Genomic DNA, 24,495 nt, shown 5'->3' with positions numbered 1-24,495 from the left:
AATGACAACCTAGGCATGATAGAAATAAACTTAGGAAACCTAAAGGACTTAAACATAAACTGAAAGTCAAAACACTGGGGCAAAATGGCCCAGGATCGTGACACTACTCTTCACATTCCCACACATTTACAGACTGCTGTTACATGAAGATGGAGCGCTACACAGTTGTAAACGTTAGCCTTTCTCAACTTTTTAGAGATGTGTTCCTGCAATCATGTTCTGAGTTTAAACATTTGATGTTTTCTATGTTCTTGTAACGGTCCTGGGTCGGTGACCCAGTGTTTTGAGTTACGCATTCTTATTGAACTTTGATTTTGTCAGTATTTATCATTTCTAGTCTTTTGGTTTCAATGTTAGCGTTCTCAGTATTCTGGTTTTTGTCTCTGTGTTCCATGGTTGCTCTGTATCCCCTTGTCAAGTCCACGTCTATGTGTTATGTTTCCTGTTTTACTTTGTAAGTCTGTGTTTCATGTCAGTGTGTCTAGTTTGGCTTCCCCTGTTCTTATTGTGTTTGATTACTCCCAGGTGTGCTCCTGTGTCCCATTCCCTCGTTATCCCTCCGTGTATTTTAGCCCTGTGTTTCTCTCAGTCAGTGTTGTGTTGTCCCCTGAGAGCTCCATCCCTAGTTTCCAGGTTTCCCAGTGTTTTTGTTATTCGTTCCCAGTTTCTAGTTTTGGTATTGTTTTTGCAAGTTTTTGTTTTGTAAAATATGCTACTGCAATAAAGAAGCCTCTTTAAGTTTATTCCTCTGTTGAGTGTTTTGCGTTTGGGTCCCACATCCTGCCTGCCACACAGCCGTACCTTGACAGATCTCTTGTAAATAAAATATGGGTTTATGAGATTTGTAAATCATTGCATTGTGTTTTTGTTTGTTCAATGTTATTGTTCAGTACCTTTGATGATCACATGCAGGTATTTTCTTCATGTTTCCTGCACCACTACACTGAGTCTTGAAAAAAAAAACTATCTTAGCTCTTTTTAATATTACACCTCCAGTTTTAACCAGTTTAAAAGTCAAGAAAATGTTTTTTTCTTAAGACGCTAAATGGCTTTGGATGTTTCTTAGTGCCAGAAACCAAGCCATTTTAATTTCACTTGGCCTTTCAATTGGCCTGCTTTTGAAAAAATCTCAAGGATGTGGTAAACACTCAAGATTAGTCATCACAGTGGTGCACCCCATGCCTCAATCTGATGCCCTCTTTTATTTTTTTATATGCTTCTGCTAGAATTTGTCTTTAGAAATCCTGTATCTGTTATAATTTCTAAGACACACCGCTGTACCTCAGTGAGATGAAGCAAACAGACATTTCCTATATGTAATCATGTACAAGAAGAAGCTTAAAAAAACAACTAAGTACATTCCATGATTCAATAGCTTGTAAAACATCCTTTGCCACTGAGAACTTATTTTCTGCATGACTTTATAAGTCATTCACGTGTTTAAAAATGGAGGACTGTCTGTGGTGTGACACCATATGGCCATTGCTAGCGAGCATGACTGCATGCAGTGAAGTGAATGAACATTTTAACCACTCGATTTCTAATTGCATTCAAATACGGGAAGTTTTGGTGGGGAACCCGCTAAGATAGATAGTCTCCCAAATATAAGCGATTAAAACAGAAGGGCAAGCAAAAGGGAGAAAAGGGAAGTGACTTCGTTTTTGTCTGAAGCTTTCAGCTGCATCACATGGTTTTGATCAGCAGATGAATGTTGCTCAATTGCTTTGGAACTTTCCAGAATGAATTATTGCATTATTAATTGATAAGTCCAAAGCCAAAATGAACTACTCAAGTCCTAAATATGTTCAGAATAACGAGGTAATTCAAACTGCTGACGAAGACCATATGACAAATGGGTCTTAAGGGGAGATTGTTTTGCTGTTGTTTTAATGGTCTACAATGAACTGGCAATGTCACAGGCAGTATGTTTACTTTGTTAATAGTTTAGTGTTGCACAAAAGTGGCATCTGTGAGAAATGTTTTCAACTTTTCCTGGTTAAACTACTTCACTGCTCCAAAAAGACTGTGTGTTTTTTTTCTCACCGTCACACTGTGGCAGCGTATATGCACCTTTGGTGCATTCAGGTTTGTCTCTTACTGGCCATTAAGTTGTGAGTGATTTTATGGCTCTTCTGTAGTTCTCTGTTTTCACAAAGGAAAATCATATATTAACTTGCTCCCTTGTCCACAGAGGGGTCAAAGTCCCAGATCAGCCACAGATCAGCTTGCCTGGAGCTGAATAGGAGTTTGTGTCTTGCTCATTGACACTTCAGCAGGGCATTTAAAGTTCAGACAAGAAAAAAAGAGTACTCTTAAGTGTTTTCTGTGGTGATTGTATGTTAAAATGTGTTTAGAGCACCGAAGTGCACTTTGGAAACTATAATGTGGAATTTAAAAACAGTCCTTCAGGCCCGTCTCTCATCTGAACGGTACTTTAGGCTCAATGCCACAGTGCAGAGCAAAGGCACAATGGGAGACATCACAGAGTCACGGCCTGTAAATGTTAGCTTTAGTTTCTTTTACATCAACAATTTACCCATCTCTAATTGGAACATGGCCCACCTTCCTCTTCTTTCTATCTAAACACATAGACATGTACACGAATAAGCACACGCACACATGCATTCACTCATCTAGATATACGCTGCGCCATGCGCGCACACACAACCGGTAGAGTTATGGGAACATCTGGAGGAGCTCATCCAATGCACAGACAAACGTTTCCTGGAGAGCACCAAAAGAACCATCAAGGCGTCTTCAAACGGCCCGCCGCTGCTAACACAAACACGCTCACAAAGCTACACACACACACATACACCTCTTGGCTGCCGAGGTAAAGGTCATATCAGATGAACCAAGGGAACAAAAAGCATCTCTTTGCACTGTGTGATATTGCAGCACTTTAGGTTAACTCTCCAAGCACAAGGGCTAACTTTCTTCTCCACCAGGGTCCCATATACACATCCTCATACATGCTTCTCTGTCAGGGTCTCAGACCCAATAGGTTACAGACAAAACCGTGAGGTATGAGGAGCTTCTTGTGAAACACTATGAGTATGTCAGGGTCAGTCACTCTGGCCTCTGACAACACCTCGTGTGTAGCGGGGAGGGATAACCGTTGTGCTGCATGTGGATCCCTGATAATAGTAGCTGTTTATCACACATCCACATACAGCATGGAGTAGATTACAATATACGTTTACTGTCCGTTTATTCTGGAAATTTTTCTTCAGCTCGCCAAACACGGAGGATGAAAACATAAAAAACAGACAAGCAATGAGTAAAAAGCAAGCATGTTCAGTGTGACACTAGACATTTAAACAGTTTCTGTAAATGTCTGCAGCTTAAAGTTCTAAAAATCCTCATCTTGTGGACTATTGCCAAAATTTCCCATTGATACAGTAAAACCTGAGCTGCTAGTGAGCTAGTCAAGTGTAGTTATTTTGGTTATTTAAAGTCCGACTTGTCATAGGGATTGAGAACCAGACAAACAGACTTAAGCTTTCACTTTAACCACCACAGCCACATGATTGCTGCCTGTGCTGCAGAATTGGACTTTTAAAAGTAATTCAATCAAGTGCTTTCTAAACCTAAACTCACTTTAATCATCTTATTCTCTCGTCCCATTTTTTCCATCTGTCTGTGAGACACGACAGAGAAGCACAGTTTATCATTATCACCCCCTCTCACCTGAGACCTCACCTCTTGTCTCCCCATTTCGCTCTACTTCCTGATACCCCCCACCACCGTCCACCCCTATGGGCCCTTTCACCCTTTCTCTCCCCTGCCACTGCCCATCTCTTCACACATTCTCTCCTCCCCTCTCTCCCCCTCTTCACCTCGCTACCACCTAGTGAGCACATTTCCTTACTCCCTCCCTGCCAACAAAGGGGAAAAAAAGCTTTTACTCATTAGCGGATGACCCTTGCCCCTAGGCCACATTTTAAGAGGCTCTACTTGACTCCTGACATGGCCGTCAGCAATCAAAACACGCACATATAGACCTGGAAAAACGAGGGGAAAGGCCAGCGTGTATTGATGCTTTCCCTGATGTGTGTGTGACAGCAGTCTGACAGCAGACAGACAGGTTCATGAACTACCGCACAAGCTCTGCGGTGGTTCCCCTGTCCCCGGGCTGGACTGAGGAGAAGGTTACCTACAATGGAGATGGATCACTCCCTCTCTCTTTGCTCCCCGTGTGGCTCGTTTGCAGGAGCCCCATTAGCTTTATCACCGATCTGTGTGTTTACCCATTGGGAAAGGTGAAGGGTTTAAGCCTAGCATGTCAAAGTCGGTGTGTAATGTTGTCGATACTTTTGTAATTGCTCACAGAAGTTGGATGGTGTAAGCTTGTTTAAGATCGGATGTGTTTGTGTTTCTAATTTCACAGACAGGATGCAAACACACACATATGCTGTTAATCGCGCTGTTGTTCTCTCTCCCTTTACCACGCACACACATTCTTCTAGACCTGGAAAAAAAAGTACGATTTTGAAACCTTCTTTGCATGACTGTGATCACAAAATTTTGCTAAGTAACAGCAAATGAGCAGCAGTATGCGAGCTAGCCTGAGGATTCTCCTGTGCAGGTCAGTCCTTTAATGACAAAGCTGACAGCATATTCCCAAAGGCTGGGTGCTGCTCCTACAGTAATAGCCCTTCATTGTTGACAGATTCATGTACTCCCCTCGTTTGATGTGGCTCTCTCCTCCTGCTTTAACCTCTGTTTGTCTGCTTTTGGAAGCTTTTTTTTTTTCCAAGGAAAACTTGGCTTTTCAAAGGACAGCAACCAAGCAATTAAAGTCTTCTTTTACCGGTTTTACTGTGTGGTAATGAGACGTACCTTTCTGTGTCGCTGACACTAATATAGGCATGTCTGCTCTTAATATGACAACAGGGCTGGCATTGTACCAGCATATAATTTTTCAACTATAGTGGAATCAATAACTGTGTTTTGCAGCACTTTAAGAGAGTTTAGATGTTTAGATCTGAAGCAGAATTACGGTCATCCGAATTCGTAAACATCAGGCTGCAACATCACCTGAACTAAGTCATTGGTATTATAGTGAAATCTGGAGATGAATAGAAATATTGAAGCATTTAAGTTATTCAGAGTGTTTTGAGGTGAAACTTTGAAGATCAGGGTTGGTTTTCAGCCCTGAACTGTGAAGAAATCCTAGATGGGGCCTGTCTACGTCAGTCCACAACTCTAACCCTGTATTTGGTTTATTTTCAGCCTATGTGTCGATGTTTAACACGAAAGACTGCAATATCCAAGCACTGAGCAGCACCAGCGACATGTGGCCACCAGACTCCTTCGCTCTTTCTTTCACTCCTCCCCACCCTGTGCTGCTCCTGCTGTTCCCCTGAAAACACTGTGTCCCATGGCATGAGCAAACATGTTTGGCCATCTTTCCTGTGACTCCCCTCTTTGCAAAGCCCAGAAGACATCCTGACCGCCTCTCAGTGTAACTCAGAACTTGTGAGACAACAAACCTTGATGATGGCTTTGGGTGACCTTTTAAAGGTATTTTAACAACCCAATGTACCCACTATTGAAATATTTGGTGGGTTAGGGTAATTTTGTCTGTGTGAAGTGGGGGAAACAGCTAATCCTGTTTGAATAGGCTACCCTAGTGTTTGAAGTCATTATGGCTCGCAACAGGGCAATGAAAGTCACCGTCCTCCACACTAACCAGGATTAATCATGTAGTGCCACAAATCAAGAACCACACCAAAGCTGAATCACAGATAGGACTGTAACCACGCTATGCTTCTGGGTGGTTGTTTGCTCCTGCATAATAAGCATACAACTTTTACAGTTTTAAAATTTAGTTTAGTTTTTTGTCTTATTGTCCTACAGATCCAGATGCAGAGAAAGATGATTTGACTTTTACAGCTTTGTTGTTTTTGTTTTTGAGGTCACCGTGCCGGAGCCTTGCCTCACTTTCATCCTACATCTAGATTTAAAAGTGTCCACCAGAAGATTGCTTTGCAAACATGGCTATTTACTCGAAAATCTAAAATAGCCAGGGTACAGACACTGTGAAGTTGTTATGAAAAGATTTCTTTTTAATTGACAGATTTTTTTTCCTTTCCCCAAATGCAGCAGTTCTTGAACTTTTCCTGGCAAGCTCCACCTCGGAAGCAGGAACAATTTCACGAGCCATACGCCACAATTTGAATTTTTTTTTTTTTTACATTTATTAGGATTTTTTTTTTTTTTAAAGAATCCAGTTGAACTTTTCTGGAGAAAAGGTCTTTATGATCGCATCGGTAAACTTTATTTAATAAAAATCTATTTTTATTTAGCTCCTCAATTTTCCCACTAGTACTCCACCACCTGCAGGGCCACCATATAATGAACCATTGCTAGAGGTGAGCAGATCTACCTAAATATCAATAGCATTGATACTGATGCTGGTATTGGTATCAGACTGATATCAAATTGACCTTAAAAATATATCTTAAAGGACTATTAAAAAATATCAGAACCTTTTTGTTCTTACTGTTGCATGCATTTTTGTGGGCTATAGAAAGTGCTTTAGAGCCAGGGACATTTACATTTAAGGTCTAAAAATAAAACAATTTCAAAATACATGACAAGCTGAAAGGTGTTTCTTCTTTTGTTAACTTCCTTATTATTATAGAAAGTAAAAATCACAGTGATTTAGTGGTTATTGCGTTCAGAATTTGCAAATTGGATTATGATTCATCTCATAAATCATGAGACACTGCTCTCCCCTACAAAAGCTGCATTTAAAGCTTTAAAGTATTGGTATCAATATTGGTATTGTCAATACTGGCCCTGTGTTTACTTAGTATCGCTAAGGACTGGTGTCTGAAATAATATGCGCTCCAGCCCTGCCATGTAAAGATGAAACTGGGTAAAATATATATATATAAATATTTATGTCAGCAATCAATGTGAATTAAAGATCTATTAAAGACCAAATCTCATGGGGGAAAGCCTACATAATCTCTGCTTTGTGTTTGCTTTGGTCGCTCTCCCATGGTTCTCTCTCACGGACGATTGTGTCACACAAACGCGCCACAGCTCCGAGACCAGGTGATGACAGCATTATGGTAGTTAGATCCCTAAAGGGTTATAATAAGTGTGTTAAAACATTATATAGTGCTCGGCAGCTTAAGAAGCGAGGAACAGCTCTTTCACCTGCCCTGCTATCCGCTCTATCTGGAAGCAGCAGACTCCCATGGATGTGTGAGGTCTTCATTTGTCTCCCTAAGCACTGATAGCGGAATACAGTAAACATCTGAGAGAGTTATTGCTGGGATTGGATTAATTACATGCAATCTTGAGTTTCTGCAATGCATCTTTTGTTCCCAGACAAGTCACACAACATTAACAAGCTGTCAAGCTGTGAATTGAAATGGTTTGTCTCAGCAACTTGTTTTGAGCGCCCGTGTGCGTGTGTGTGTGTGTGTTTCTTTACCTCACCATTTACCCCACTAAAGAATACACGCCTTAATGGTGTGAGCGACACACATAATCATGTGTTATAATTTTCATATCCATCCACCGAGCTCAGTTTGTGAATAAGATGAAAAAGAGAAGTGAGGTGGGATGGAGGGTGGGGGGGGGTGGGGGGGGGGGTAATGGAGCTTGACTAAACCAAGTGCTTGTACATAAATTGACATGTGCAATTAGGGAGATGTACACAGTCCCCCTGGTCTGTTTAAGATCTGGAATAGTTTCCTAACAGTTTCAAGATGCCCTGTTTTGGCTTTGGTTTCAAACCTAAATCGGGTTTGACCTTGCTGAATAATGGTGCCGGTGAAGTTCCTTCTGTTCTCTTTGGCCGAAGTCCAATTCCACAGCGTACATGACGGCAAATACAGAGCAAGGTTTGGCCTCGCTGGAATGTGACGAATGGTGAAAGAAATTCTGACCTGAGCTTGAAATTCCTAACACTGGATTTTGCAAGGTGGTTATAAACACTTTTGGTTTTGGTTTCCTGTTTATATGGTGAATAGAGGTTGGAGGGGGCACTAAAACTGTTGGAGCTGAGGGTTTAGCTTGCATGCTCGCACACTCAGTCTGGAACCTTTCAAAATGAAATGCTTTGGGAAACTCTTGCTGTTTTCTCTTCTCGCTCTCCTTTTTTTTTCTTTGTCTGGCTTTTTCTTGGCTTCTGCTTTTCTTTCTCCAGCGCACAACCTCTTCTTTTCTGTAAACCAAGACACGTTCTGGTAAGTTACCTGACCTTTATCTACATTTCACACAGGATAAAATAGCAGATTGTAATAACAGAGTGGCACATCAAGGGTTAAAGACAGCTGCCAACATCTGTAGCTGTAGCTAGCTTTTAATTGTGAGGCCCAGCAAGTGAGCGAGCAGCATGGTGGAGAGGGGGCCGGCAGGCCGCATATTTCAGCCGAGTGTTCACAGACCAGCTTTCTTTTTGCAGGACATGTGGACTCAATGACGGCGTCCAGGGGTGTACTCTGCTCCTATGAAATATTAAATGTTCTCGGCCCCTAAGTGCAGACAGACCACCTGCAAGCGCTGTGGCGTGCGGCAAGCCCGGTGATCAGATGTCCCTAAGCAACACACATGCACAAACACACATGAATGAATAAGAAAAAGTTACAAGCACTCATATTCCCAAACAGGGTACAACATACAGGAATGCACATGCTTACACTAATGGACGTAAACACATATTTTTAAAAAAGAAAGGGGAAAAAAAGCAATGTGAAAATGGAAACTGTCAGGCTGATGTATGGAGGAGAGATTTATTCTGCAAAAACATGTTTCCTGGCTGTAACACACAGAACTGCTGCGCATTCTTGAGACTGAGAAATATGTCTTTACTGTGCTTCTCCAGTAGGTTTCTGTTCAAAGCTGTGCTCAATGTCAGCAAAAGCAGAGAACCGTGATGATGAAAAAGAGAATGAAAATAAATAAAAGAAGACCATGACAGATGCAGCATTACTTGGTATGATCATAGTCCAAGAAGAAACCTAAGCCTACTTTGAAAAGCAGCCAGGAACACAACGGGTGCTTGTTGACTGCCGTCCCCTTCAGGGCCTCGTTCATTTACACATTGTGCAGTTGGTCCTCGGCCTCCCCTCTGCTCCACCGAGACATCCATGCCTGGCCAGATGTGCAGCTGTTTTTGTGAAGCCATGAAAAAAAAGCAGCTGGTGAGCACATCTGCAAATTGAACAGTGGGGGTCGCCATTCTCTTGATTCTGTGCTTTTTAAGTGAGGGAAAGGATTGCTATAGACACACTATCCATTCTACAGTGTATTTGGACTGTTCACATTATCAGATTTAACTTTAGATGGTTGTGAGATAAGTTAATGTAATTAATCCTAAAATCATTTACAATCAACTCGTCATCAATTATAATTAACCAGTATCAGGGCTAGGAGAGGCATTGATGCACAAATAGAAGCAGGTCTTTTTGTTTCATGCAGTGTGGTTGCAAAATAAATCATGCATTCAAACACTGTGCTTTATGCTGACAAACAGTGCAACGCTCACTTCACAGACACATCATTTCTAAACTATTCATTCGCAGCATCGTAAATATTTTCCTTCACCTTTTTTGTCACAGTTACTTTGATAGGTCAGGTTTTTTATTTCTAGATTTAGAAATCTTTCCTTTTTTTTACAGAAAAAAAGGCATAAGGGCCGTAATAAAGGAAAAGAAGAGGTATTGAGTGCTAAACTTTGAGGACAATTAACATAAATAATATTTTTATAAACTCAAATTAAATGTGTTGTCCTAAAAAAGTAACTATAAACTGATTATGTTTCATGCAGATCATGTTTCATGCAGTTGTTGAGAGGGCTGTAAAACAAATCACTTTAGTTTAAATTAGTTCATGCAATTACTAAATATGAGTTTAACCTGGCTAGCAGCATTTCCTGTTGGCTGCCACCCATCTTGTTCAGTCCCTTCTTTGAAACTTCTTTGACACTGGTGACATCATGTGGGCATTTGGTGTCAGTGAATCTTAAATCTTGCATATGTTGTTTCTTGATGTCTTGTTAGGGGACGCCAAACTCAGTGCTGCCCATGACATCATGTGACAGTGATGCGATGATGTAACTGGCTGAGTCACTCACACCCAAGGTAGCTGCTAATGGTATATAAATATATAGGATGGCAAAGAACCAAGTGAAAATACCTGTTTATATTTCTAACAATATGCTGCAATGACATCAGTGGCAAATGCTGCTAACTTTAGCTCCAGCCTATTCAAGGGTGTGAATGTCCTATAGAGTACTATGCAGGGGCTTTAAATAAAATATAACTGCGGTGAGATATGCAGCCCTTCCAACACACACAGTGCCCACAGTGCAAGGGCTTAAAACTACATGGACACATTGTTGAACAGCTTTGTGCATGCACCACAGGAGTTCATACCCAGAGGAGCTATATTGTAATGCTCAGCTTTCTATCTGTTGCTGAGGCATTACCTTTTTCCCAAGTCTCAAAGAGCATGAGCTGGCAAGTGGCAAATATAGCATATAGACTTTGCAATCCAAATTCTTTTTTAGTAACTAAGCCATGCCTGTTTGACGTGAATTTGCCTCAAACAAGATGTTGTGTCAATGGCATAATGAAGATGTTTTTAAATAGGAGAACCATATAAGAAATATTGTAGATACTAATTGCTGTATCATAAAGGCGTTTATTTCTATGTGTTTTGAATGAGTGAGGCAACAAATCAAACTTGTTTTTAGTTGGTCACAGGGGGGCAGTGGAGTCCTACCTGCATTATATCATCAGCCCCTGAAGAGTGCACCTGCTCTTTCTGAAATAAATGTACAGTACATGGCGTGCTCGGAAAAGGCAAATAGGCATTCTATGAGGTGTGAAGGTCGACTATGTGATATTGACCAAAAACACAGAATAAGCATGGTGAGGTCATGGAAAACAAAATCCGCTGACAATAATTTGATAACAATCTGTGGTCATCTTGTGCTTGCATTCTATGATATAACACAGTAAAGGCTTTCAAAATAAATAAATAAATACCATCCTGCGTTGTTGCCGAAGTCTACAGACATTGACTTGCCCTTGGAATATATTTATGAATGAGCCTTTCTTTCCTCCTCATTTGGATAAATGTCACGAATAAACTAGCGGGCGAATCGGAGTGCTTTTGTCATTCAAAGGGAGGTAAGGCTGTCATTTAGTTGCCTTGGAGACTGCAAATCATCGCGCAGCATCTCTTCGCCCGTCCCCAATGAGCGGGTTCAGCCGCGTTTGCCGTCATCAGGGCTGGAGGCTGGATGAGCTCCAGTCAGCCTGTGCTCTGATTGGCTCTTGTCGTTAATGAGCTGCCATTGAGGATTTTTGGCTCGTGCTGAGGAGAGGTGTGTCTCTGGCTGCTCGAGTACACGCCTCTCGCATAAATGCTCCGCCACAGCTGTGGATCTGATCAGACGCACCAATTTGAAGGGCAGGCTTTCGAGACTTCGCTGAACAGTGACTTTCGCTTTGCGTGAGCATCCCGTTTTGCTTTTGTGATAGACAAAGAGAAATAAATAAATAAATACATAAATAAATAAAAGTAAAGAGAAGTAAGCGGCAGCAATTAGATCCCCCAGCAGAAGTGACAGCAGGTGTGAATTCATGTCTGTATTTTCACCGCAGATATACTGGTGAGTACTCTTTTTTTTTTGTTTTTTTTTTCCGTTCGTACCTGTTTATGTGTGCTCTTTGTTTATGCATTTTCAAAATCGTAACTAATTATATGTCAGGCGCTGGATTTTTCGGCATTGCACCTGACAGACAAGAACAATGAAGGGTCTAGTTGTTTCATTTAGATTGGTGATTTCCCTTAAAATCAGCCACCCTATTTTTGTTGCTACACCCACTCATGTTTCCTTTGAGTTTTTCTGTGGGGTGTTGCCCCTGAAATTGGAAATGTCACAGCACTCAGATTGGAAAACGAGAATATTCTAGGTCTCGGTCTTAAAAGAAAAAAAAAAAGAAATCAAATAGTTACCAGGATATTCGGTAGGTTTAGGTACTGCTCCATGCGCCAGTTTAGAAAGGTGCATTAGTCTCACTGTGCTGTCATCATTTTCAGCTTATTTCAGTCCATTTGACAATAAATGTAAGTTGATCTCTTCTCACTTTCATGCCATTGGAAGCTCGGAACATATAGGCTTACTTTGCTGTATGTGAATGTAATAGGACCTTTGCTTTCAGTTTTTGGTCTTAAATACTGAACGTGCAAAAAGAGAAGTGCGCCTTATCTATTACTAATATCTGTTATCAGTGTTACATTTTACATAGCCAGCAATCAGTAGCCTACCATGACTCCAAAATTCACTCTTTGATGGAGGAATAAGGAATGTGTCTTTGTTTGTTCAGGCATTTTTAATTCTCTTCTGTCAAATATTTTCCTTTCTCTACAGAGGATATGCAAGCTGCTTTGAAAAAATGGTTTTGCAAGCACTGTTAAAACCTCAGTAGGCCTCTGTTTGTCTCTACCAGGAAGTTCAAAATCGACCTCTTTGTTTTAACCACACGTTGCTTTCTCGCCTGAGCTTACTTACATTAGGCTTGCGCTTCTATCTTTTGTATGTTACTGCTGTCAGAAACCTTCACTTCTTTAGTTTTATCAGAGTGGTGTACCTGTTTCAGAGTGCGAAACAAGATTGTTATGCTGCACTGAAGTCTTTGCCTTTCTCTGTGCCATCAAGAAGGCATTACTCTCCCAAAATGCTATCATCTTGTATAAAATACTACATCACATATAAAGAGAAAAAGATCTTCCATTGGTTGGGTTTCTCAAACTATTCAATATGAGTAAGCACTTGGCAACAGTGTAAAGAGATAATTTTCCACATACATCGCAGAGGACACTGATATATGATGTGTTTTCAGTGATGGTCAGCCCACAGGAATCTGGATTCAACTCATTTGTTCCTGCTCACTTCTGGGGGTCCTACTCATTGAGCCCCGCATACCTGCAGAGCTGGGTGACTTGGGTGGTGGAAAGCACAGCACTTGGCACTGAACGTCATCAGCTTCGCTCTGTGTTTGCCACATTGCCTTAGATTTATGATCGTCGTTGTCGTCGTAGTAGTAAGGACTAGCGGGGATGTTCAGAGGGGAAACAATGTTAATAATGCAAGTTTCACATTCCTCTTGTGGAGTGAGATTGTTGCAAAGAACATTTGGGCTCCAGTCAGCATCACTACAGAGAAGCAAGGAACTAGCATGGAGCTAGCCTCTTTGTAGTTCAGGGACAGGTGAATAATGGAAGATTTTTGACAGCAGTTGGAAAGGCTTTCCTTTAGAAACCCAAAGAAGTTCATGTCGTTTGTATGTGAAAAGGCTCCAGCGTAAGGTCAGCGTTGTTAGGAATAAAAGTAGAGCAGATTTGGTACAGCAAGCGCTTTAAAGAGCTATGCTTGAACCCAGCAATCAACTAATTAACTGAATTGCTCTAAACTTTGGACACATGGTCAAGAACATATTGGACCGTAGTGGCCTCGTGATGGTACTGGCTATCTATCTGTGGCCTGGCTCGCTGAGGCATTAGGAAGCTGGCAGGACCAGGTATGCATTAGGCTGACTGGGTCAAGAGGTAAGAGATTAACTGCCATCTGCACCACCAGCCTCACCGATTAATCATTGAGGTCATGTATCTTTAATGTGTTTCTTGCTTACAGAAATAGGTGGTCTGTTCCTTAACTCTGTTAAGGTCACATGTAAGCGTGCAACCTTAACTCTGTTAAGGTCACATGTAAGCGTGCGAGTTGCGGTCATGCTGAATGCATCTAATCTATACCACTTGGTTGCTTGGATAATTCCTGCGTCCTCTTTGAGAGGGGCATGTCGTCGATCCCTCCCTGACACTTGAAGCAGTAATTCCAGGACTATTGGTGCATGTTTGTTTCCTCCCAGGTTGACTTGTTACTCGTGCACCCCTACTTCCTCCTCATTGTGCCCCTTTGTGTTTTATTAGGCTGATGTTCTGTTATTCTTAGCTGAGCAGGATGTTTATAGATCCCCGAACAGAAATATGACTGGCAAGTCCTAAGTGTTTATCTTTCTTTTTCTTCTCTCCCTCCCTTTCCCCTCTTCTCCTCCTGCTCAGGTCTTCACTGTCATCCTTCTGTCTCCACCTCTGCTGTTTTTGCATGTCTGCCTCACGCTCCTCTGAACCCCACTGAACGATGATATTAAAGAATAACCTGAGCTGACTTTTTTCCCCCATCCTAAACCTTGCATATCCCTCAAGCCTCCTCGGTTTATTTCTGGATATCCGGCTATTGTTTCTGGCCAGTCGTCTCACAAGCGCAGAAAAGGTTACTTAACAGTGATTCAGACGGAAGCTTTTTAATTTTAACATTTTCAGAGCCATTGTGCACCCTGCTATGATGGCAGTCTTTCTTCCTGAAACAACAAGAGGTTGTGTATATTTAGGGATGGAAAAATTGATTATTTCTATGCCCCAGGGGTTTAAAGATCTCAGACTGTCTCATATCTCATGATTCAGTCCCCCTTGTTAATAATCTCATCTTAATTTAGGTTACATAGAAACTGCAGTATGTGTATAGGTACATGTGTTACATTCAAAAGTTGACGGTACTGATTAAAGGTTCAGCTACACAAAGCGGAGACCTAGAAATCCTGGGTTGTACCAGGGATGAGTGAATGATCTGAGTGCTGTTCTAGCCTGTGGCTCTCTTACCTTTTTAATGTTAGGTGTTCTCACTAAAAAATGTAATAAAGTTCTTGTGGGTTGGTGTCATCTTGACAATTTCCCAAACAAAAACAAAGGTCAACAATAAAAATTCTTCCATTCAAACATGGAGGTTGAAGCAATGCAGAGGGGATTGTCAGGACGCTGCGTTTGAGTGAGTCATGCATGGAGATAATAAGCCAGTACTGTACTTTACGCAGAAATTCCACATAATATATTCCATGTAATGGCAGATGAAGTGAAAGTCAGGGTTTGACAGATTTGTTTTTAGAGAGACTTCAGTTTTTTTTCCCTTATCAAGATATATTTATTTCTTTAATAAAATATGTCTCTGTCAGAGAATTCAGCGGATCTTTAAAAAAAAGACAAATTATACCATAATACCATTTTCACCAAAGCCTACCTTTTAAAAAAATATATAATTTTCATGCTTCTGATGCATCTAAAAATAAACCCTCCTTCTGAATTTCTGATTTTAAAGTAGGTTAAGTGAAGCCCACACATCTTGTCCCAAAAAATAAATAAATAAGCAAGCCCATCAAACTGGATAATGTGAGCATGTGAGTGAGCTTCTTGGCATGCTCTATTTTCTTTGTCCTTTTTAGCCAGTGACCACACAAACCACAAGCCTGTGGCCACTGACCACTAGGCACCAGTCTTTAAATAGAGAGCGTGAGAAGGCCGCTCAGCATCTTGTCTCAAGACAGCATCTATGCGAGTCTTGGGACCTGCTTTAAGCGTTACTGCGACAATGCTGGATAGTGAATGCACTGAGCTTGGATAAACAACCTCTTGCTACTTTCATCTAAAATGGAAAGTTTGGCCAAGCTTTGATGGAACTGAGTGCATCAAGTTCCTCCCCAGTCAAATACCACAGCACGCCCCCAGCACACTCTCACAATGACTGTTCTCTGGTTGCTAGCGCAAGAGCAAATCACTCTGTATTGAGAAACGGCCACCTTATGCAAGCCGCATCATGAGCTCTGCAGCTTTGCAGTGCATTAGCAAAGCAGATGGACTGGATGCGTGTTGTGTTGTGGTGGAGATGTGCAGAGTATAAACAAAACTCAAACATCAGTAGGAAAATAGATCAACCATAACTTTCAGACCTGGGCTGCAAATAGATGGTTTGATAAGTGTTTCTCTCTCTCTTATTGGCATGCTTGTGTTAGTTATTATAGCCTTTGAACTTTTATCCGTTTATCTTCACTGTATACAGTCTGCGCAGTAGTATGCCATACAAAATACACGGGGATTACATTATTATTGATTAGAAACATTTGGATAATTCAACACTATAAATCTTCTTAGTGTTTTTATTTTCTCTGCAGATGCCGGGCAACTGTGCTATGATTGTCACTGTGTCTAATCACATTGCCTGTCTTCTTCTTTCAACCCTACAGCCCAGTGTTTGTGCCCAGCCGAGATATGACTGAGGTGATGATCAACAGCACCCCCATGGAGGACATGAGGCTCAGCCCCAGCAAGGACAGACTCTCCTTCCAGGTAGGACACACGTGCATGCACAACAGATAAACAGCACTTCCTTCCGAATTCCCAGCCTGTACATTTTTATGCAGCATTGTCATTTCATACCTGCTTTTATCCATTTATTATCTTGAATCTGAGTATCATCTAATGATATAGTGATTATTTTCTTTCTTCCACCATTACGAGCTAAGCAAATATTTGAATTTTTACATATAAAAATCTGTGTTTTAAGATAAAGCAAGAATGCCCACCTAGATACTGAGATTACGATGATAAGAAAGCATTACAGCTAAATTGCACAGCCCTTGTGTTGTTTGTTTCTTTAAAATTCTAATATGTAATAGAAAGGAAATTGCAGATTATAGTTGTTACAACTTCAAAGTCTGTCTGTCCGACTGACTTATCCGAGGTCCGTCACAAACATAAACCCTCAACAGATTAATGTTTTTAAAAGCGGCTATCAGGTGGTCTTGACAAGTTGTAGCCAAAGGCTTTGTTTTGCTGTCAGCTGAGCAGGGTCATCTTAGAAACGAAATTATTTGAATATGCAGCTGCTTCATTATTTTACTGTCTAAAAATTAAAAGGCTTTCTGTCAATACTCTACGGGAGGGAAATTAACATGAAGATGGAATACTTATCAAAGAGGTCTTCTCCTGTTAAGTTCATTTTGATCATTTAAAACTTCATTATAGTGTCAAACTGTGTGTTCGGTGCATTTATAAACCTTATAGAGCTGTGTGTGAAGACTATGACTCAGGGAGGATGTAGACTGACCTAGAGGAAAAGGCCCGCTTCCTCTCCACTCAATTCACACCACAGCTGTGAGTCTGTCTGAGAGGGGCCAAGAGAAAAGGAGGGTGCCAGTGTGTCACTCCCTCACTCTTTCTATCCTTATCCGGCCCAATGTCCCAGGATCTCCTTAGAGAAGCCCTGTATGAACTGGTGATTCTCCATCAGTAGCTTCCACTATTATGAGTTCCTAGGACTTTGACTCTAGTAACCATGGCCATGGAATCCCAGATGCTATTACAAAAGCTACTAAAGTAAATATGAGCTATGATACTAGATGGTGAAAACTGAGTAGATGTTGACTTTCTGAATTATCACAAGGCAATGTCATGATTCAGGCATACAGTGCCTCCCCTCCACAACTAACCACGCTAGAAGAGCTTAAAATAGCCTACATTGTGCCTGGGTGATGTGTCTTCACTTCCTGTCATTGGAAGTAAAAGTGATTACATGTGTTAGTTAGGGGTCCGAAGGCAAGGTCACTCACTGCCCAACTCCCCTTGGTGCTGACGCACAGTGAGGATTAGCGATGCTGGCCAGAAATGCAGATCGACTCAAGCATTACACATAAATACGGATCTGCATGCACACATAATTACATGGCATTTACTTGGCACAGTTTGTTATGCACCTGGGTTTGAAGAATGTAAAAAAAAAAAAAAAAAAACGACTAATGGACACGTACAACCTTTTATAACCTGAGAGATTTTCCTCATTTGCTTTTTTCCTCCCTTCTCATCTGTCTCCTATGGAATTCATGGAGACTTAGACACAGCTGGATCTCCTCTATCTCTTGTCTCACTTTCTCTCCTGCCCCATCTAATGCTTTCTTTCCACTCGGCTCTATGCCCAGACAGCGACATCGCCCCCTTTACCCCCCCCCCCCCCCCCCCCAAATGTCTAGGAATGAAATATGCAGGTCTAAAAATATTCATCCACTTTATCCAAACAACAGCAAAAAAGAGGGGGGGGGGGGGAACTGCTGTTCTTGGACCAGGAGTGGCAGGCTTTTTTTCCCCTGGGCCATTCCTCCTGTTCCTGAGAACAGAGAAAGTCGGAGGTTGATGTCAAATCTTGCCAGGACAGGGAATGCGTGTAATCTCTGTTGTCAGTCTGTCTCTCATGCCCTTCAGTTCAGATCCAAATATTTTAGTGTGACACTCCACATTTATCAGCATACATGGATTTGCAGATAACGCAACAGATTTCGTGTTCTTTCCGAGGAGATTTTTGACTTTACATCCACAGAAGTGTACAATATTCAAAAGCTGACTGTTACAGGGATAGGTTTCCTAATTATGCACAAATCATGTCGCAGTGATATTTTACTCACTCACACTTATTTTTTTAACTCTTGGTTTAAAATGTTATGATTATGCTATTGTATAATCCCCCGAGTTGCGGGTGACGTTCATAAGCGGCTATGAGCTGCTTGGCACAATTCCTTCCAAGACATTGAGATTAAACATGAGGCAGCATTTATCCTAAGTCCTGCTAGAGATGCCTCATTTACCCATACAGACCCTTGTGCAGCATCTATGCAGAAAGCTGGTATAACTGAAGGAATGTGGGTTGGGCAAGCACAGGTATGCCACTGGGATTTTAATCAATCCGTTCCTATCGCAGATGTTTAGTCTTCACATCACTTCCTCCTTCGTTGCAGCCCTATAGTGGTGCCTGCAACACTTGCACAAGATTCAAGTTAAGTTGTAGGAATCCAAAAGCCTTGCTTACAAATAACTTTTTTGGGGGGGATAGCTGACGCTCCTCTACATTTCAGAGCCCAACTAGTATCCCCGTTCAGCTAATGACAGATTAATAACCATTTGTGTATTTTCTCTACAGATATTCCCAGACCCCTCGGATTTCGACCGCTGCTGTAAGCTCAAAGATCGCCTCCCATCCATTGTGGTTGAGCCGACAGAAGGAGAAGTTGAGAGCGGGGAGCTTCGCTGGCCTCCAGAGGAGTTTTTGGTCAGTGAGGAGGAGGAGGACGAAGAGGAAGAAGAAGAGGAACAGAATAGCAACATTCAAAATGGACAGCCAGCACAGAACTCTCAGCACTAGAGGCTGTGTTATAGCACCCATACACTCTTTCTTCTTTCTGATGGACTCTCCCGTTTCATACACTGGTTATACTTCACATCAGCACTCCAGTTCACTCAACTGACAGACGCCGTCTCGTTTCCCATGACACCAAAAAAGAAAAAAAAATATCACTCCACGCGAGAAGCAATATGCACACATAAACACACTTTTATGACATCGTAACTTATCCTCCTGGACTGCAAATCAATCAAAAACAGACTTGGAAGAGATCAGACAATGCACACCTCTAACCTTCACCTACTTCTTACCACCGTGTGTGTCTCGGCCCAGACCGGATGTCCTGTTGGACAGCAGCAGCTCAGTGCTCCATGGACAGGTCTCGCACTGCAGGATGCTACTACTGCTCTGTACCTAACTTCAAAATGGCTGGCGTCATGACCCCAGAGGCTTCCTACTTGTATGCAGAACTATTGTGGTACCCGTGGGAATTATTGTACAGTACACTGTCCATGTTTGTGTTCAGAATCTGGTTTGCTATATTATTATTATTATTATTGTAATTGCCACTGCTGTAGACTTGTCTGTTCTGGAGAAGCTGAAACTTTGTGACTTGTCTGTTGAATGGGTTTTGTGCAAAATGTTGTTGGGAATGTTTTAGTTTTGGGGTTTTTTATGTTTAGTTTTTTTGTCCTTCACTGTCAGCCACTTGCATTTAAAAAAATAAATAAATGGGGGGGGGGGGGAATAGAAGTGTTGTGAAAATCAAAGAGGTGAAAATGGTATGCATGATAAATATATGTGGGACGAGTTCATTTTTACCCGTTATGTACCAAAGTCAAGTTATGCTATGATCCCCCTCATGACACTGGCCTCCTGAAAGCCTTATGATGGACAGTATTTTGATGATGCAGCAAAATGATCTGACTGAGAACAAAAAGTGTCACCGACAGGCTGCTGTTCAAAGAGAAAAGCTGAATAAAGATGGGAAATGTTAAATTTTGAAAAGCACTTAATAAAGCAATGTACAGACCCAATGAAGGATATGTAAATACTTGTTTCTAGTGAGCCGACCCCCGAGGCCTTGTGGTGCACTGATCGTCTTTTTTTTTTTTTTTTTTTTTCTTTCTTGATTTCTTTGTAACTTTTTAGAAAGACAAAGTCTGAGATTCACTCTGAGCTGTACACATTTGATTGTCTTTCCCAGTCTTCCTCTTTTGTTTTTTTATTTTTTTTATTTTTTTTTTTTTAAAACAGCCATACTTTTGAAGCAACACCATGAAGTACAGGTTGTAGAGAATTCGTACTGTGGGCCACAGTTTGCAGAAGTAATCTTTGTTCACGTCGTTCTTGGAACTCCTGTTTGCCAAAAGCTGTTAATATTGTTACTGGTTCTCTGGTAGTAATGTGTCAGTTTATTTGCCTACAGTGTTTCTGTGTTCTTCTCCACTCAGTCATCATGACTTGGTGTATGTGGGGTCAGTTTCTAACTGTTGTAGAAGCATGTCTGAGATATTGTCTTTGTATTTTCTCATTTTGTGGCATTAGGGCTGTGTACAGAACATCTCTCTCTCCTGTCACCTGCAGGTCCCACATTGTTTTTGTAAAGCTCAGGGAGATAAGCCACCATCTTTCTCTTGTTTTGTTTTTTTCCCCCTGTTATTTTTGTATTTAGACCACTCTTCTCAGTGACTATTACAAAGGCTGTAAATAAACATTTGAATTTGCTATCCAGCTGTGTGAGTCTGACTTCCATGTTTACAGTACAAGTTAATGGCTGTTTTTAGAGGGGTAGTCCTCCAGCACATTTGAAGTATCTTCCAAGAGACTTTACTTCAGTGTTTACTTACATTCTCTATCTTAACCCCTACCCCCCTTCTCTCCATTCACTTCACCTGCAATGGTTAGAGAAAAGCAGTATTACTTCCTGCTTCGCATCTTTCGCATACAGAATCTCTTTCTCTCTCTCTACGAAAACAGATGCATGTATCAAATATATGTGTGTGTATATATAGAAGCGAGAGCAGGCCGCATGTTACTTCCTGTCTACAGCTTGCACACAGTGTTACACCTAGTATAAGCAAAACCTCATTCCTGAACACTGAACCGATTTCATTTTAAGTTCTTTAAAAATCTATTTATTTTTTAAATGGTACGTTTAAAATAAGGTGGTGCTATCCAGCAGTATAAAGAACGATGGGTTTCCCTGCCAGTTTTTTTAAAAGACTTCACCATTTTCTGCAAAATTAAGGATAGAACGCTGTTTTACCTCGAGGAAGCACTACTCATAAACACTCTCCAGAATTAAACGAGACTAATAAAATGTGGTTGAGTGGAAAAGCTATAACCGGGAACTGGGGGGGAGTTAAGGGACTAAGCAAAAAGCTTTCTGATCACTGTTACAATGGAAACTTCTCAGGTGATTTGCTGCCATGTGCTCTATTTGTGACCCTCGAGGTCAGCTTGGATTGCCTGGTACTGGGAATAGTTCATAAGAGTTGCTGCAGTAGGCCCTTTGGGGGCCAAGGGCCTCATATACTGGCCAAGGTGGTACTCTTGGGGCCTTAGGGTCACTTCCTGGAAATGGAACAATGAAAGGTCATTCTGTCCTGCTTCCTTCTTCCTGGAAAAAAAATGGAACATAAAGAGTTATTAATACCCCCCAGCTGATAATGGTGGTCGGCTGCAGAATGTGTGTGTCTGGCCCAGGAAGCCGCCGCGTCTGGTTTTGAATAGACTAGAAAATGAATGTCCTTTGTGACATTCTTAATAGCTGTTTCTTGATCTCAGTGGAAAAAGTCATGAGATCATGGAAAGAAGAAATTACAAGAAGTTAAATAAGGATAACTACAGCCCTTGGGGAAGCTGACTGAACTTGCATCCAGCTACGCAATCATATGACGTCAGCCAGAGACCTCTGAACTCCACGGCGTCCGTCAAATATTGCTGAAGAAAGCAATATACTTCAGGTTTAATAAAGAAAGGTCCTGTGTTTTTGAGGTTAAGGGAGATATGAAAGCGGGCCCTCCAGCATCTTTCCATGGAACTTTGACATTTTGAGCAGTTCTTATTTTCAGCTCTTTTTCTTCAGTCACTTTGTAGCCGATTAACTCAGTAAAGAACCTTTGAAGTTAGACTTTTTGCAACCCTGCAAACTGTATTTGTTTTTCCCCCTTCAAACCTAACTCTGAAAACCAAACTGAGACAAGCAAATGGCAGAACAATAAAGTTATAATACCCTCATCAGGACAAGTTAAGATCTGACTGCAGGAATGTTTACCTGTAACACCTTAAAATGTTCCTTGAAACAAGTTCAAGCTGTTTCCTCATTCGTGTTTTTTTTTTTTTTTTTTTAATAATGCTGAAAAGTAAGAAAGTGAAAAGACAGGACTTAACACCATTTGCATCAGATGTTTTTGTTGTGTTGCAAAGCCACTGTGAATTAAACCTATCACTAAGGACTTCTACAGCACACCAACATTTTGCTTCCTGAAAAAACTGTGAAAACTCAGCTCTAACTTACTCAGTTATGTTGTTTTTAGGTAAATTAAAGTAAATGTTTCCCAAAATGTGCATCATTTCTAAGCATACTTTTCTATTAAATTTAACTGTGGCCTGTATGAATTTAACTACATTCATCTTATATTCAGTCAAAGTTTCTTCACACTGTAAATCTCTTTTGCTAACTGTAACGTTTGTGGTCAGAGGCGACAGCATTCATTTTGTAAGATGACTGCTCGGTCAGTCACTGAGAACTCTGGGACATGGGGGGGGGGGGGGGTGTCTAGCACGCCATTGTTGGCATGAGATGCAGTATCTTTAAAAGTGTGTGAGAGCGTGTGCGCCTGGATGTGTATTAAAACTGCTGTCAGAGTCCTGCGAGTGAAGTCACTGATAGCTCTTCTAGCTCATTCTTGGAATTCTTTCCAATGGAAACAATCCCATCGCTGATCCCGGTGTGTCAGCAGAGTCTGACCTGCCAACCCCTGAATTCGCCTCGACTCCCAGCTATAGTCCACATTAACACTGTTTCACTATCACTCCTCTGCGCATAAACTCACAAGAACCCCTTTTTTATTTCCTAAAACATATCATTAAACAAAATGCTTCCCCTTTATGCAACTTTAGATTTTTCCCTTTTTGCTCCACTTTGATTGTTTTCTTGTTCTTTCGCTATCCCGTACTTTTAATCTATTCTGTTGTTCCAACAACATTCCCATACTTACACAACAGTAGAAATGCTCTCTGCATTCCCACACTTCAGGTTTTGTTTCATTATAAACAGTTCCCTTGCTATTTTAGTGCTGCAACCTTACTCTGTAAGCCACTGAGTTTTATTCTTTGTGTTCATGCATAACTGTGCCCCTGTGTTTGTGCGAAGCTTGCAAAGGGTGCAGGGGCTTGAAGGTTTTATGTACAACTGTGTCTGTTATTATGAGCGCCATGTGCGTAAGGGAAAGATTCTTTTCCCATGGTTCCTCAAGTGTGAGAAGAAAGTAGAGCTCTCAGGACATGAAGCAAAAACTCAGATAGTTATTTATAACCTGTCTGGAGTCGGCCTACCAAGCGTAGACACATATCTGGCACTGTTTGCGAGGGAAGAGTTAGAATAAGATACATGGATAGGGATGCAAACAAGAAGGGGGGATTAAAAGGTTAAGGAGTCAGGGGGGTAAAATGAAGGATGATGAGGAGGGAGAGCATAATGACACCTGCGCCTTGACATTGCTAAATCATAGGTCAAAGACCTTTCATCTCTCTTGGTGGCCAATCTAAATAAGGCTCAGTGAGATTAGGTAAAAGGCAACCATAGTAAAAGTGACACCTGTGATTTTGTTCAGCACCATTATTGCCCAATAAAATGTAACCAATGTACTTTCCAAATTACAATACAGCACTGATACATGTGATAAACCAATCGAGAACAAAACACCATAAATTGCTATTTGAAAGAAATCCTGCATCCCTGCAAAGATAATCCGCTCTCTGAAACTCATCAGACAAGACATAATGCAACAGTTGGACACACAGCTAAAAGCCCAGAGGACTGATGAGTCAGAGCACCCCAGGACTAAGCTCTCTGTTTAACAGTGATGCAAGGTGCATCTCAGTTTAAAGCTTTTAAAGCTTTGATCAATACAAGACCGCTGGCGTCCACTTTGTGTCGGAGTTTTGTGCGTTAATGTGCTAAGCCACAGGCTGCTGCTATTCCGTAGAGATCAGAGTGGAAAAAGTGAGGACAGAGAGACGGGGACATGGAGTTAAAACAGACAGAAAATAAAATGTAGAGTGACAGCGTTGTGTGTGCCTTGTTATAGATGTAGAGCTGAGACATGTCAGTTTGTAGAGGAAGAGAAGTGAAAGGGAAGAGGATTTAGATCGAACCCTCTTTGAAAAACCAAAAAAAGCGCAATAGGTCCATCAGATGCAAGAATGTTATATAAAAAAAACAAACCAAATGG

At 41.3% G+C, this 24,495-nt stretch overlaps 1 protein-coding gene across 1 annotated transcript; it reads left to right on the top strand.

The window, feature by feature from the left end:
* The first annotated feature begins 11,399 nt into the window (after positions 1–11,399).
* lbh (LBH regulator of WNT signaling pathway) lies at positions 11,400–20,277 on the top strand. Its single transcript, XM_085143460.1, has 3 exons — positions 11,400–11,644; positions 16,110–16,212; positions 18,833–20,277. Exons 1-3 carry the CDS (start codon positions 11,616–11,618, stop codon positions 19,052–19,054), a joined length of 354 nt encoding a protein of 117 aa, XP_084999586.1. The 5' UTR covers positions 11,400–11,615; the 3' UTR covers positions 19,055–20,277.
* Positions 20,278–24,495: the final 4,218 nt, after the last annotated feature.

The sequence above is a fragment of the Neolamprologus multifasciatus genome, chromosome 19 (assembly GCF_963576455.1).
Source record: "Neolamprologus multifasciatus chromosome 19, fNeoMul1.2, whole genome shotgun sequence".
Taxonomy (NCBI): Eukaryota; Metazoa; Chordata; class Actinopteri; order Cichliformes; family Cichlidae; genus Neolamprologus; species Neolamprologus multifasciatus.
The sequence above is the reverse complement of the archived record's forward strand: the minus strand, read 5'-3'. Positions and strand labels throughout refer to the sequence as shown.